The following is a 15,000-nucleotide window of genomic DNA, read 5'->3' as shown; positions in this document are numbered from 1 at the left end:
CAGTCCCTCATTCTCTCTCTCTCTGACTCTCACACACAGTCACTCATTCTCTCTCTCTGACTCTCACACAGTCCCTCATTCTCTCTCTCTCCTTGACTCTCACACAGTCGCTCATTCTCTCTCTGACTCTCACACAGTCGTTCATTCTCTCTCTCTCTCCTTGACTCTCACACAGTCGTTCATTCTCTCTTTGACTCTCACACAGTCGCTCATTCTCTCTCTGACTCTCACACAGTCGCTCATTCTCTCTCTGACTCTCACACAGTCGCTCATTCTCTCTCTGACTCTCACACAGTCATTCATTCTCTCTCTCTCTCCTTGACTCTCACACAGTCGTTCATTCTCTCTCTGACTCTCACACAGTCATTCATTCTCTCTCTGACTCTCACACAGTCGCTCATTCTCTCTCTGACTCTCACACAGTCGTTCATTCTCTCTCGCCCCTGGCCTGGTCAGAGGTCAGAAGATGGGACTTTTCATCTCTTCAATGGCCTTGGTCTCTGCGGCCCTGGGATCGAGCAGTCGGAGAGACCGGCTCGCTGCCCTGCCCCAAAATATATGAACCACCAACCTTCCAAGTCCCACTCATGTGCCTTAACCACTAGGGTGAGGGTGATGGTTTGTTTCTTTGAACACCGACGCAGGTCTGTGTTGTGTTCTGAAAAGCGCAGTTTTGTCAGGTGTTCAGAGTGATGCACCAAACCCCGCCCCTCATGGGCCTGCCCCGCCCCTCCCTGCCTCAGCCCCGCCCCCGCAGCGAGACTGGTCCCCGGCTGCTCGTGTCCACTACTCTGTCGCGGTTGACAGCTCGAGAACACGCCCCAGCCAATCAGGAGGCTCGTACAGCACGACCTCAGCCTCTGGGTCTGAAACCCATGTCCTACTGGTGTCCAATTTCAGAAAAGTACTTTCTTTTAGGCATCTGCATGGAGAACAAGAAAATTGCTTTAAACCATAGACACAGTATATGATCTTCTGAAAGGTACTTTATCGGTTCAGTGACTGTAGTTTAATTATGTTCAGCAGTGTTCATCAGATTAATTTCCACTTAAATTAAATATGTTCTTCTGAAGAAGTAGTTCTCCCTGGATCTGTCCACCAGCCATTCACCTGGGTAATGTAACTCTTAGTTATGGAGTAATTAAGCTACTGTTAATAATGTGCATAATAATTATGCTACTACTGTAACTCATTTAGAAATATGGCTGCTGATAAGCAGGTCCTCTCCTTCTGAAAGCGCACCATGATAAATTACCCCCCTTACTTCTGGTGGAGTGGTTCATTCCTCAGGCGTAAAGAACAGAGCTTTGCTTGCTAATGGAGTGGTCCATCCCCGTGAGAAGGGGACGATGAGGTGCGTTTCTTCTTCCCAGTCAAGTTATGACCCAAGAAGACCACAATCCTTATTAATGAAATACTTATAGCTGAAATACTTAAGAAATGTAATTAACTGCAATGCATATCTTACGTGTCATGAAAGTGCACATGTAAAAAAACAGAAAAAAATGTAAGTCCTGAAATCCGGGGTTGAATTGATAGGAAGTGAGGTACCTTTGTATGGACGGGGTTCATGTGTATGGGCGGGGTCTCTGCTTGGCTGGGGGGTGCAGTCCGCCCTCTCCCCTGTGTTGGTGTTCCCTGCTCTGGCCCGCTGCCCAGAGCTGCCCCAGGCAAACCTCTCTGTGGTAATGCCCAGATAACACAGGGTACAGGTCACCCCTCACCTGTACCCTGTGTGTGACTGTGGAGTACCGGCATCGCATCCTGGTGTTTAAGCTCCTGTACATTTCCCCTTAACACGTTTCAGCACGCTTCTTTATAAATTCTGTGCTGAAACCTCACATTACAGTTAGTTAGTGACGCTCTTATCCAAAGCAACTAACAATTACACTAAGCAGGGGACAATCCCCCCCTGGAGCAATGTGGGGTTAATGACCCAACAGCTGCACTAATCTTATTGTGGCCACACTGGGGCTTGAACCACAAACATTCTGGGTTCTAGTCAAGTAACTTGGCTACTCGGCTACAGGCTGCCCTACTCACCAACTCGCTCAAAACTTCTGTATTATCACCAGTCTACAGCTCTAAAGTCCCGTAATCCGCACCAGGAGCAGAGCGCCACAGAAGCTCTGTGACGACAGAGAGAGAGAGAGAGTTTGCCCGGCTATGCGCTCTGGGCTGGCCGGGGCCTGCTTAGCGGGGAGAGGCGGGTCTGTCTTTGAGCGTGTCCCCGGATTGGTGGGCTCAGTGAAATGATTGGTTGTCTGCAGAATGTACCTTGAAGGATGTAAAATGTTATCTTTGTTCTCTCTCTCTCTCTCTCTTTCTTTTTTTTGCCTTTTTTGAACCTTATCTCACCATCTCGCTCTCTCTCTCCCACCAGATTGTATCAGGATAGACTGTAATCTCAGTAAGTTGTTCCTACGCTAAACACCTTTATCTCTGCCTGTCCTTATTTTCTGTTTTCTTCTGTGTAAATATATATCCGTCTTTTACACTCCCCTCTCAAACTTTACCCTTCAGACCGCTCCCTATAGCCCTTACAGTATCTCGCTCTCTCTCTCTCTCCTGTACACTCTCTTCTTCTCAAAACTCACAGTCTGGGTCAAAGGTCACAGGTATTTTTTTTTTTTTTTTTTTTTTTTTTTTAAATCTGCCCCTTCCCCAAAAGACTCACACACAAACCACACTGATTATTACTGACCACACTGACTCACAGCGAGAATGATTTTCAATTAGTTCAGTTTTATTCAGTCTAAAAATAGAGTGGACCATGGAGGCTGATCTGAGGATATAAATATACAGTCCTTGGGGGAGAGACCAAGCGACCATTTTAATGGAGAGAAACTTCTCTTTTCTTTTCAGGGACATGTTCACACTTGTATGGTCGCTAAACCAGTCAAACTCAACTGAACAAGAGCAAGATAGCTCTGCGCGTTTCTGAGAGCGGCCTACTGAAAACACGCTTGAAAACTTCAGCCAAACGTTTGTAAAAACACGGGAGTCGTGGGAAATAACACGTCAGCCGACCGAGCGATCGATTCTGTCCCCAGTCCATGACTCATCTGAAGTCTCTGATTTGAACTTTCAGGAGAACCGTCTGGTGGGTTCCAGGAGTTATATGGGTCTTATACTCTTTCCCTTCCGCCGTAAAACCCACACCTACTGCCCGTTACTCAGACCTGTACCCCAGAGGTCCCGGGTCAATGTCGTCCGAGACAGCCACCAGTTATACGAGGTTCAGACACGCACTAAATCACGCTTCCAATAAACCCAAACAAAAGGTCCCGACATTTGCTGGTGTGCCTTATAAAACCTTATGTTATAGGGTTGTCAAACCTTGAAACTCCATTAGAAGTTAGTGAAGGTCAATTTTAGACCATCGAGTGCAACAAAATCAACACCTCAGTTCACTTCTCTTCTCATTCATTACTAATGATGCATCACTATCAATGTTTCCCATGTTGTATGGGCTTTACTTTACTTTGAATCTGTTGAATGAAGCCATGTTTCTGGATTATAAGGTAAGTATATCATCGGAAAAACACAGTGGAGCGTGCGTTCTGTGTGTGCGTGCGTGCGTGCGTGTCTGTGTGGGTGTGTATTTGTGTGTGTGAGAGTGTGTGTGTGTGTGTGTGTGTGGTCGGTCGTGTGTGGTCGTGTGTGTGGCTGGTTGGGAAAAAGATTCTGTTCATTGGTATTCTACCCCTCTTGCTTGTGGATGTCGTCATATGGCAGAAAAGAGAATCTCCACTGGAGGGCGCACAAACACCGCTATGTATTTCAGTGGTTTAGTCTGAGGTTTTTCACTTGGAACCGGGAATGTAATTCAGTGATCATTTAGCTTTATGAATACATTAGAACAGTCTCTTTAAAATGCATGTTTTAACTGCTTTAGTGCGAATGGCGCAGTGTCGTTAAAAGGAGTTCATAAATTATTAACAAGCCACTATATTTATCCATAAAACTCGTGCTTGTCAATGTTTACGTATTCTACATCCTTTCAGTTTAATTTGATATTGCGTTAATGCGCAGTAAACGGACTGGGTTTTTTAAAAGCATTGATGTTTAGACTGCGGGGAAATGAGCGCGTGCTTAATTTTCTGAATAGCATAACGGAGCTAGCTCCTTTCGTTATTGTCCTGGGCTTTACTCATGGACAGGGTCTCTCCTGAGGCCTGTTTTGACAGCAGTGCAGTGGGGGATTAAACAGGGAATTTCAGCCACTGTTGCACTGGACATTATCGCAGCTGTTACCGCTGGTCCTGCCGAGTGACATGTACCTGTCTCCGTCACATTCTGACATCAGTACAGAACTTTCACATCGGTATGACTGCATTCGGCGACCATTACCTCCAACTTGGTACACCAATTAACCCCATACCGCTGTTTACATCTTAACCTTTTGAAGAGTGGTTTGGATTTCTTTCTTCAGAATACTAAGCCAGTGTTCTAGAACTGCATTCAAGATGGCAAACGTTAGCTACCGTTCGGAAACATATTCAAATGTTTCTTGTTTCTGTTCGCATTAGCTAACAGTTTGTAAAGGTAGTGTCGAACAAAAATGGCTGCTGATCGGGAAACGCATAGAGGATACAAGTTTGGCTGTAAAATAGACTTTAATCAACGTAATGTGTTCTTACCTTTAAAAATAAATCATAGGTGAGGAGCGAATCAGCTGGCTGGCACTGTTAGACCTAAGTCACATCCATTCGTATTAAAAAGGCGTTGGTGGTGAACTAAGTGTTCATTTATAATTGTTCAACATTATCTATTGCTGCAAACATAGTTCGCCCTGACAGCCTTGAACGGATGTCAGTAGTGATTGTTACATCAGCATTAGAATTCTAATAGAGTCTAATCACATAATTATGATCTCATACATTAATCCTAATTCCCTTTTAGACTAATCAGGCACCTATATAATGTGATATTATATAATAATATGTGGCAGTGCAGTGTACATATGGATTGAGACAGTACTTAAATGTATAAATGCATGTTCAGATTTATTTGTGTTTTTCTCACCGTGGTGCCTAGGGACTTAAAACTTAATTAACATTCTGACATTAACATTTTCCAATTGAAAAAGTTCATTGCATAAGGCAAAAAAGGAGACATAAAAAGTATTGAAAATGTTTTATCTCCAGTGGAATATTCTGACACCTGCCTGAAGGTTAAATTTCCTGCAGAGAAGTGAGCACTCAGTGGAGTAAGACTTATCTGCAAATTGAAAAATTATTACAGGAGAGAGAGAGAGAGAGAGAGAGAGAGAGAGAGAGAGAGAGAGAGAGAGAGAGAGAGAGAGAGAGAGAGAGAGAGAGAGAGAGAGAGAGAGAGAGAGAGAGAGAGAGAGAGAGAGAGAGAGAGAGAGAGATACTTGCAGTTACAGTAGAGTTGTTGGTTAGACAATGTCAACAACGTATGGTAATATATTCATAACCATTTGTAACAATAAAAGAATGAAAGTGTTAGAGATGTATTTATTTATTTTAAGCTCAGTCGTCAGAGAGAGGGAGAGAGGGGCAGGGTGTGTCACAACTCCTGTAGAATTGTTAGGAAAGACAGTGAGAAATGTGTAGATACATATACACTCTGTGAGCATTTTATTTGGTATTTATTAGACTAATTTTTGGGACTTCTTACATTTTCTGCTGCTGTAGCCTATCCAGAGATGCTCTTCTGCATATCACTGTTGTAATGTGTGGTTATTTAGTGTTACTGTCACCTTGCTGTCAGTTTTGACCAGTCTGGCCCTGCTCCTCTGACCTCTCTCATTAACAACACATAAATGCCTGCAGAACCGCTGCTCACTAAATGTTTTTTTGTTTTTCGCAGCATTTTCTATAAACTCTTGAGACTGTCATGCATGAAAATCCAAGGAGATCAGCAGTTTCTGAGACACTCAAACCACCAGTCTGGCACGAACAATCATTCCGGTCAAACTCAAAGAGAGAGAGAGACAGGGAGGGAGAGTTAGATAGATAGATAAAGAGAGAGAGGTAGCATTGGAGAGCTCCCATAACACCTCCTAGATTCAGCACAAACACGTAAATTCAGCTCTTTCTCACAAACACACACACACTCATCCACGCAAACACATTTGCCTCTTTAAATACATTCAAAGGCGAACAAAAACAGCGAATGTATTCACATTTAACACTTGGCATGCCCTCTTTACGTAAATGATAAATAAACGGCTCTCTCCCTTACACAACATTACAGTTTGTGGTTTAGAACATTATCGTGTACAAACCCACTGGAAACGCAAGTATGACGGGATGCAACAGCGCGTCGAGGTGATATCGGCGATGCCGTGTGCAGGAATGTTGTGCGTAGGTGTCGGTGAGGAGATGTTGTGTATTGTTTACTGTAGAGGCTTGACGGTGTGTTTCTGGATCACACGGTGTTCTCATGCTCGGTTTGTTTTGAACGGCACGCTTCGCGCGCCAGCTGCAGGGCAGGTACGTTGTGGCTGTGTTAAGGTAAACAGAACACTACTCCAGTGGAGGAAGCCTGCACCACAACCCTGTCTCTTCTGTCTCCGGTCCCTGCTCTCTCAGGAATAACGCTACAAAACGTGTTTGTCACTGGGGTGCTGCCCTGTAGATACTAATATTTCACCCCTAGTCATTGGTTTAATAATTCATGTGCACCTTTTTTGTTTGTAAAAGGTACTTATTTCTACCCGAAGAACAGTATCGGTCAGGGTACATTTGGGAAATGTGTTTCTTAAAGAAGAAATAAGTACCTCTACTGTACCCTTATTCGTGAGAGTGGCCAACACTTGAGCACACATACAAAAAAATAATACTACTAAAAAATGAATGAAAATTGTATACTGACCTACGTGTGAGCGCAATTTTGTTCTCTATTCATCTTACCACCCACCAAGTCCAAATGCCTCCTGTTTACAGTGCAACCAGTGATGTATATGTGGACTGTAGTGGCTGTTACTGGCTGTGTTGTAGCTCAAGGCCCAGAGGTCAACCTGTGGCTGTTGCTGTAGCTTTTCTCTACACTGCTACCAGTGACACGCTCATGTGAGTGAGTGAGTGAGTGAGTGAGTGAGTGAGTGAGTGAGTGAGTGAGTGAGTGAGTGAGTGAGTGAGTGAGTGAGTGAGTGAGTGAGTGAGTGAGTGAGTGAGTGAGTGAGTGAGTGAGTGAGTGAGTGAGTGAGTGAGTGAGTGAGTGAGTGAGTGAGTGAGTGAGTGAGTGAGTGAGTGAGTGAGTGAGTGAGTGAGTGAGTGAGTGAGTGAGTGAGTGAGTGACCTTACCATGCCTGGATCCACCACACAGCAGAGCAGTGTGTAAGGAAGTGAAGCAGTGCTTTAAGGGTGTGCTGGGGTCAGGCTCACAGAATGAGCTCAGCCACACCAACACATGGACGGATATTAAACATACACTAGAAACTACACAATCTGCAGTACATTTTAACCTCAGCATTAAAGTTCAGAGCGAGACAATTTCAGATTGTTGAACAATTCTGGTGAAGTACCTTCATCAAGGGTACACTTGAGGTAAAAATGCACAATATACCACAGTACCACATTCATGGGCTCTACCACCCAGACGTGTCAGCCAGGCTGGTCTTTGTCAGGTGAAGCACAAACACAGACACTGCTAAACAGGTTTATTACATTAATGGCATTTGGCAGACGTTTTTATCCAGAGCGATGTATAGTTGATTAGACTAAGCAGGAGACAATCTCCCCTGGAGCAATGCCCAACGGGTGTGCGGATCTTATTTTGGCTATATCGGGGATCGAACCGCCGACCTTGCAGGTCCCAGTCATGTACCTTAACCACTACGCTACAGGGCCCAGTCATGTACCTTAACCACTACGCTACAGGGCCCAGTCATGTACCTTAACCACTACGCTACAGGGCCCAGTCATGTACCTTAACCACTACGCTACAGGGCCCAGTCATGTACCTTAACCACTACGCTACAGGGCCCAGTCATGTACCTTAACCACTACGCTACAGGGCCCAGTCATGTACCTTAACCACTACGCTACAGGGCCCAGTCATGTACCTTAACCACTACGCTACAGGGCCCAGTCATGTACCTTAACCACTACGCTACAGGGCCCAGTCATGTACCTTAACCACTACGCTACAGGGCCCAGTCATGTCCCTTAACCACTACGCTACAGGGCCCAGTCATGTCCCTTAACCACTACGCTACAGGGCCCAGTCATGTACCTTAACCACTACGCTACAGGACCCAGTCATGTACCTTAACCACTACGCTACAGGGCCCAGTTATGTACCTTAACCACTACGCTACAGGGCCCAGTCATGTCCCTTAACCACTACGCTACAGGGCCCAGTCATGTCCCTTAACCACTACGCTACAGGGCCCAGTCATGTACCTTAACCACTATGCTACAGGGCCCAGTCATGTACCTTAACCACTACGCTACAGGGCCCAGTCATGTCCCTTAACCACGACGCTACAGGGTTATCTGCCGATGAGGAGCGGAGTGAGTGTGATGAAGGGAGTGGGAGGGTAGAGCGGAGGACCAAGCTGCTGGGCTTTCCTCCGCAGATACGGGCGACCCAGCACCGCCTGGAGAGACACAATCAGAGAGGGTGCATTAGAGCACGGGTATAAAGGATGGGAAATGGAGAGATTGAGGGAGAGATTTAGGAGGTGTGTGGTCTCGTACTCTGTCTTCCCGCTAACCCATGTCTTCCTTGGCGGTGTGCCCGATGCTCATCTCTTTGTTTTCAGCCGGCCGATAAATCTCCCATCCATCAATCTCATGGCCTCAGACACTCCACTGTGTGTGTGTGTCTGTGTGTGTCTGTGTGTGTCTGTGTGTGTGTGCGTGTGTGTGTGTGTGTGACTGTGTGTGTCTGTGAGTGAGTGTTATATGTATATATGTGAGTGCATGTGTCTTGTGTGGTTGCATGTATATGTGTGTTGTGTATATGTGTTGTGTGTGTGCTTGTTTGTGCGTGTGTGTGCATGTACAGTGTGTGTATGACAGAGGGAGAGAGTGAGAGAGATAGAGAGAGTCTTTTTGTCCATCTTCTGGAGAGAGTGGCTATCATGGGGCAGAACAGGAGCCAGGCGGTGGTAGTGTGGGGAGAGTGGCTATCATGGGGCAGAACAGGAGCCAGGCGGTGGTAGTGTGGGGAGAGTGGCTATCATGGGGCAGAACAGGAGCCAGGCGGTGGTAGTGTGGGGAGAGTGGCTATCATGGGGCAGAACAGGAGCCAGGCTGTGGTAGTGTGGGGAGAGTGGCTATCATGGGGCAGAACAGGAGCCAGGCGGTGGTAGTGTGGGGAGAGTGGCTATCATGGGGCAGAACAGGAGCCAGGCTGTGGTAGTGTGGGGAGACGTGGCACACTGCAGTGGTGATGAGGTTTCTCCTCATTACAGTGTGTTTACAGCCACAACTCATCCACCAGGGCACGAGACGGAGGGAGATTCATGCTCTCAAACAAAGCCTGCTTTGGGTAGCGTATGTTCTGTCAGTCTCAGTCAGAACAATCATTCCTCCAGCAGTGGGCTGCACATAATTAGAGTTTTAAAGTTATAGGCCATAATTTGCCTCCTATGCTGCAAATCACAGTCACTTTTATTTATGTATTGATTTTGTTTTATTGTTTGAGTGAAGCGATGGAACAAGGGCCTTGTTTGACTGCCAGCCCACTATCTCAGGGGAGAAGCTGAGCCTTTTTAGTGGGGCGGAAGGATTGCTTTGATGTGTGTGTACATGAGTGAGTGTGTGTGTGTGTGTGTGTGTGTGTGTGTGTGTCAGGCTTATCTCCCTGGATCTCTCATCTCTGATAGCAGAGTATAATCCGTTGCGAGAAGAACTTTGAGTGAACTGCACTCTGGGGCAGCGCGGATGGCTGTATGAGGCGCTGTGATTGGGGTCCTGGTCTGACTGAGGTTGATGTATGGTGTGGATGTGATATGGCACGATAAGCGGAATGGGTGCACGCCTCAGTTGGATGAGATCATAAAGATTTGGAGTGGTGGTAGATTCAGTGCTGAAGGGTCCTCCGCCTTCCCAGCTTGCACTGGGGTGTCACAGTCCTCCTTGACTTAGCTGTGTTTTCACCCTTACTGGGCAGTGACGCGATTCGTCTTTTCATTCCTAATTTCAGCCGGTGGTGTGGGGGGTGTTCCAAGGCATTGTCTAAAGGCCAGTCCACACCAAGAACTATAGCTATAACCATTACTATAAATATGTTATTTTAACGCAAGTTGATGGCAGACCCCACACCACAACTCTAATAACAGTGATGAACAATATCGTTGGGATCACTTTTGGGATTTTTTCCCGCTGCTTGCGATAAAACACTGATAGCCAATCAAAATCCATCTGAATTCACAGGGTGTCATGTGTCATCGTTCATCAAGGGGTAATGTTTATACCAACATTCACACAATGTGGAATGTTTACACAAAATGTTAACAAGACCAGACTTGATACAGTGCTAGATACTATTTCGTTTTTTGGGCAAACTAAGCAGTAGGTACACTTTAGTGGTAGGAAAAGACGAGCATTGTTGGGCTGAATGGTCTGTTCTCGTCATTATGTTATTGCAGTTCGCAATAAAAACTGATTTTCAGTTGATTAGACTAATCAGGGGACAATCCCCCCTGGAGCACTGCAGGGTTAAGGGCCTTGCTCAAGGGCCACAGCTGCGCTGATTTTATTGTGGCTATGCTGGGGCTTGAACCACTAACCTTCTGGTTGGTCCCAGTCAAGCAACTTGGCAACTAAGACCTATGTTATGTTATGTTATGTTATGTTGTGTTGTGTTGTGTTGTGTTGTGTTGTGTTGTGTTGTGTTATGTTGTTGTGTTGTGTAATGTTTAATTATGTTACGTTGCGTTATGTTACGTTGTGTTATATTATGTCATGTTATGTTATGTTGGGTTATATTATGTTATGTTATGTTATGTTATGTTATGTTATGTTATGTTATGTTATGTTATGTTATGTTGCAGTGTGGAGCTGTTCAGAAGCTGCTTATTAGAATCCCAGGCTGGCCAGCATTCTGGCTGCTCTACATCCAGAATGATCTGATCTACAGAGGCTGACACCGCTAGAGGCAATTGTCCTCTCGCCATAATTAAAGCAGACAATTCGGAACATCGTCTCTGTTACAGACTCTGACTCAGTGTGTGGGTGAATTATGGCTTGCTCGATTTGGTGCACTGTAATGTGGCAGGACTTGTCCACTTCAGTTACGTGAATGTTTTGGTGTATGAATTTGGAAAATGTGTTACTGAAAAGGGCTAGATTGACTGGTCTGGGCTATACTGTTAACTGACTGGGATGTCCAGTTAGCTCACTGACCTGGGTCTTTAGCCCTTTAAGGTCACAAATACTGAACATTCTAATGCTGATGTAACAATCGTTACTGGAGTTCTAGAACACTGACTCTGAATTTTGGAAGGAATTCTTTTTTCCAAAATACCTTCAGAGAGTTTGCTAACTCACCAGACAGCTAACCTGACCTCAAACTTGGATAGTTTTCTTATTATCTGTTATATATATATTTGTTTGAATTTGCTATTTCTAAACCCTTCTGGCTCTTCTGCCATCTGGCTTTGGGAAAAAGTTTTGATGATCTGTTTAGAGATTTGTGTTTTGTGATTTGTTAATCCAGCTATCAGCTGTTTCTGGGATAAAGCATGTTTCACGGTAAATATGAGCGATTGTGCCCCACTGAGGGGCGATGTCTCAGCCAGACTGATAGCGGAGCGCCGAAGGCCCGCGAGAGGAGCCTGAATGCAACAAGAAGCATTACGCTAAAAGCGTGCCCCCTGCTGCTGTCAGATGCACAGATCTGAGCAGCAGTATATCTGTGTGTGACAGAGGAGGGCTGCATAAAGAATCCTTGTCCAATGTTGATGGGGAACAATAGCACATTCAGTTATATGGCCCCCCCCTGCTGCTATAAAATTGCATTCATCTATCCATTATCTAACCTGCTTATTCCTGGTTAGGGTCTTAGGAGGAGGGTTTGTGGGAGGCTATCCCAGAAGGCATTGGGTGAGAGGCAGGAATACACCCTGGATAGGCTGTGAATCCATCACAGGCCACACACACTGTTCACTTGCGCATTCATACCTACACACACACACACACACACACACACAAACCGTTCACTTACACGTTCATACAGTGCCTAGGGGCAATTTAGACTCTCCAAGCAGCTAACCTGCATGTCTTTGGACTGTGGGAGGAAACCGGAGTACTGTATCTGGTGGAAACCCACACAGACAAGGCGAGAACATGCAAACTCCACCCAGAAAGCCCCCAACTGGTATAAAATATGGGTATATTTATGTTTCATAAACACATATTGTTTAAATCACAGTTTACCATATGATTTTTTGTGCTCCTTTCACTGAAGAATGAACAGCATATAAAAGGAGCAGCAGCCATTTTCTAAATCTGAACCCTGACAAAATTGTCCTCCATTAACCTTTGTGTTGTCCTCAGGGCCAGAAATGACCCTTTCCTGAGTTTAACTGCAGTGAAAACCCCCTAAATTTAATTTTTCAGCATGGAAATGAGAAAAACTAATAATAATTTGTAAATTTTCAGCATGAAATGTGATTACTTTTGCTGGAGTGACCCTACCATTAGAAAAAGTTAAACACTGGCCTTTTTAATATATAAAACTGGTATGCCATCGGGGTACAAAGATTGTCTGATGAGTCTTTTTTTTTTTTTACTCTGCAGCTATGAACTTATAATTAAAATTTAGCTTCACATCTATTTAAGCAACAATTACAACATTTATTAGAATGTGTGTTTTATAGTAAAAATGAGTGATGTCGACTGAGGGAGTACAGTCTCTCTGGACTGTGAAGTTATTTACTGATCTATTGATGAGTGATATGTTGTTTTTAAATGAGAAATATTTAATTAGTTTAAACTTCAATGGAGAGGCTTTATCACAGGGGATCCATTGAGGGTAGGTAATTTTGACCCCATGGACCCCATACATAACATAAAATAACATACTATAACATAACATACTGTAACACAACATAACATACTGTAACATTACACAACATAACATACTATAACATAACATACTGTAACACAATACAACATACTGTAACGTAACATGACATACTGTAACATAACATAACATACTATAACATAACACAACATACTGTAATATAACAACATACTGTAACACAACATAACATACTATAACATTACATACTGTAACATTACACAACATAACATACTATAACATAACATAATGTAACATAATGGTGAGAACAGGTAATTCAGCCCAGCAATGCTCGCCTTTTCCTCCCACTAAAGTGTGCCCACTGCTTAGGTTGCCTTAAAGCTAAATAGTATCTGGCACCATATCAAGCCTGGTCATGAGAACCTGCTTCTTTCTGCCTCCAGTCCATGTCCTGGTAGAAAAACAAAAAATACTTCCTAATATCTGTGCAGAATTTATCCTTTGCAAATTTCCATTTATGCCGCCTCGTTCTGCTAACGTGAAGAATTGCCATAATAAGAGAACCCAAGGTGTCCGTGCCTGCCTCCAGATTTAGGCACACATTTTCAACACTTCCAGGAATACTGTACCCACAAACCACTGCAGCCAAGATAACCACACGTGAGGGTATTTCAGAAAATATGATCTCACATTTGTGAGCGTTCAGCACCAGAAATCAACACATTTTCATAGCCAGGGCCTCACCTTGCTTTTGCAACATGGAGATTAGTGTGAGAGTGGGTTCATGCTAATTATAACTTAATAAGGCACATAATGAGCTTCATCAAAACTTTGCAACAACTACTTAAGCTGCTGTTTCCCATGTTATTAAAGACTTATTAAAGCAGGTGTGATCCTCGTCTCTGGTGGACGAGACTGCTGGCTCTTGGCCAACTGTCTGCTGTAATTAATTCTTGGAGGAGACGTCACAGGCAACGAAGACTGTGGGTTGGAAAGAAATAACATTTTGTACAAGAATGTGTTTGTTCGAAAGTTATTAAGAATTAATTAAAGCAACACACAGGCCAAGTAGTCGCTTAATTGATTTTCTCAACAAAACACAATGAGACCTAGGGCCACACCAGAAGTCTGTTGGTTTGTTAGAAATAGTGCAGCACCTCACCCTACATGCACTGTAGGTACTGTGCATAGTTTTACAGTGAAATATTCCATCATATTACATTCCGAGGCGTCTGGGTTTGTTGTCCAGGGACAGTTTGATTTGTGATTTGTGTTTGTTTTGTCCGGTCTCACCTACAGCACATGCTATCCTAAGCCATCCCACATCTTTTCACTCAATATTTCAGCAGTGTAGTGTGAAATATTAAATATTTTGTATTTTTTCTGTTTTAATTGTTCAAACTCTATGATGCTCTAAACACATACTGTATAGTCCTCCCTTGAGCATATTAGAAGCGTTATCTTGCTTTACTAATGTAATATGCTGCAGGAAAGTTCCCCATCTGCTCCCTTGTGGATTCTCTCACCAGTGGCGCATTCCCAAGGAATCTGGGCCATTTCCGCAAGTGTTTAACGGCATGCAGTCGGGTATACGGACACGTGAAATCCTGACAAGACAAGAAATAAACAGATTAAAACATTGTGTGTTTGTGCACACTCTTGGGGCAGCCTGTAGCCTTGTGGCTAAGGCACATGACTGGGACCCGGAGAGTCGGTGGTTCAAGCCCCAGTGTAGCCACGATAAGATCCACACAGCTGTTGGGCCCTTGAGCAAGGCCCTTAACCCCACATTACTCCAGCGGAGATTGTCCCCCGCTACGTCGCCTTGGGTAAGATTTTCAGCTAAATAACAAATTATTATGAATTACTATTACACTTAGTGAGGATGCCAAAATATGTGCCTCCTCACACTCGACAGTTAACCAATGAAAATGGGAGACAAGACACATTAGAAAAATATTAGCTAAGCAAGCATAAGAAAAATGTTGAGCTTTTGAGACTTGGGTGTTTTAGGCGCTTTCAGAGCGAGGC

At 44.3% G+C, this 15,000-nt stretch overlaps 1 protein-coding gene across 6 annotated transcripts in view; it reads left to right on the top strand.

The window, feature by feature from the left end:
- Positions 1-15,000, top strand: part of nrxn2a (neurexin 2a) — a 612,560-nt gene that overhangs the window by 253,084 nt on the left and 344,476 nt on the right. For 3 of the 6 annotated variants that reach the window (XM_061248033.1, XM_061248030.1, XM_061248029.1), the window contains one exon: positions 2,384-2,410. The exons of the other annotated variants lie outside the window; for them this stretch is intronic. In XM_061248033.1, the coding sequence (XP_061104017.1) occupies positions 2,384-2,410 (27 nt within the window). The remainder of the gene's footprint in view (positions 1-2,383; positions 2,411-15,000) is intronic. 6 annotated transcript variants of the gene reach the window in all.

This window comes from Conger conger, chromosome 7 (genome assembly GCF_963514075.1).
Source record: "Conger conger chromosome 7, fConCon1.1, whole genome shotgun sequence".
NCBI lineage: Eukaryota > Metazoa > Chordata > Actinopteri > Anguilliformes > Congridae > Conger > Conger conger.
Note: the sequence above shows the minus strand (reverse complement) of the source record. Positions and strands in the feature narration are given on the sequence as shown.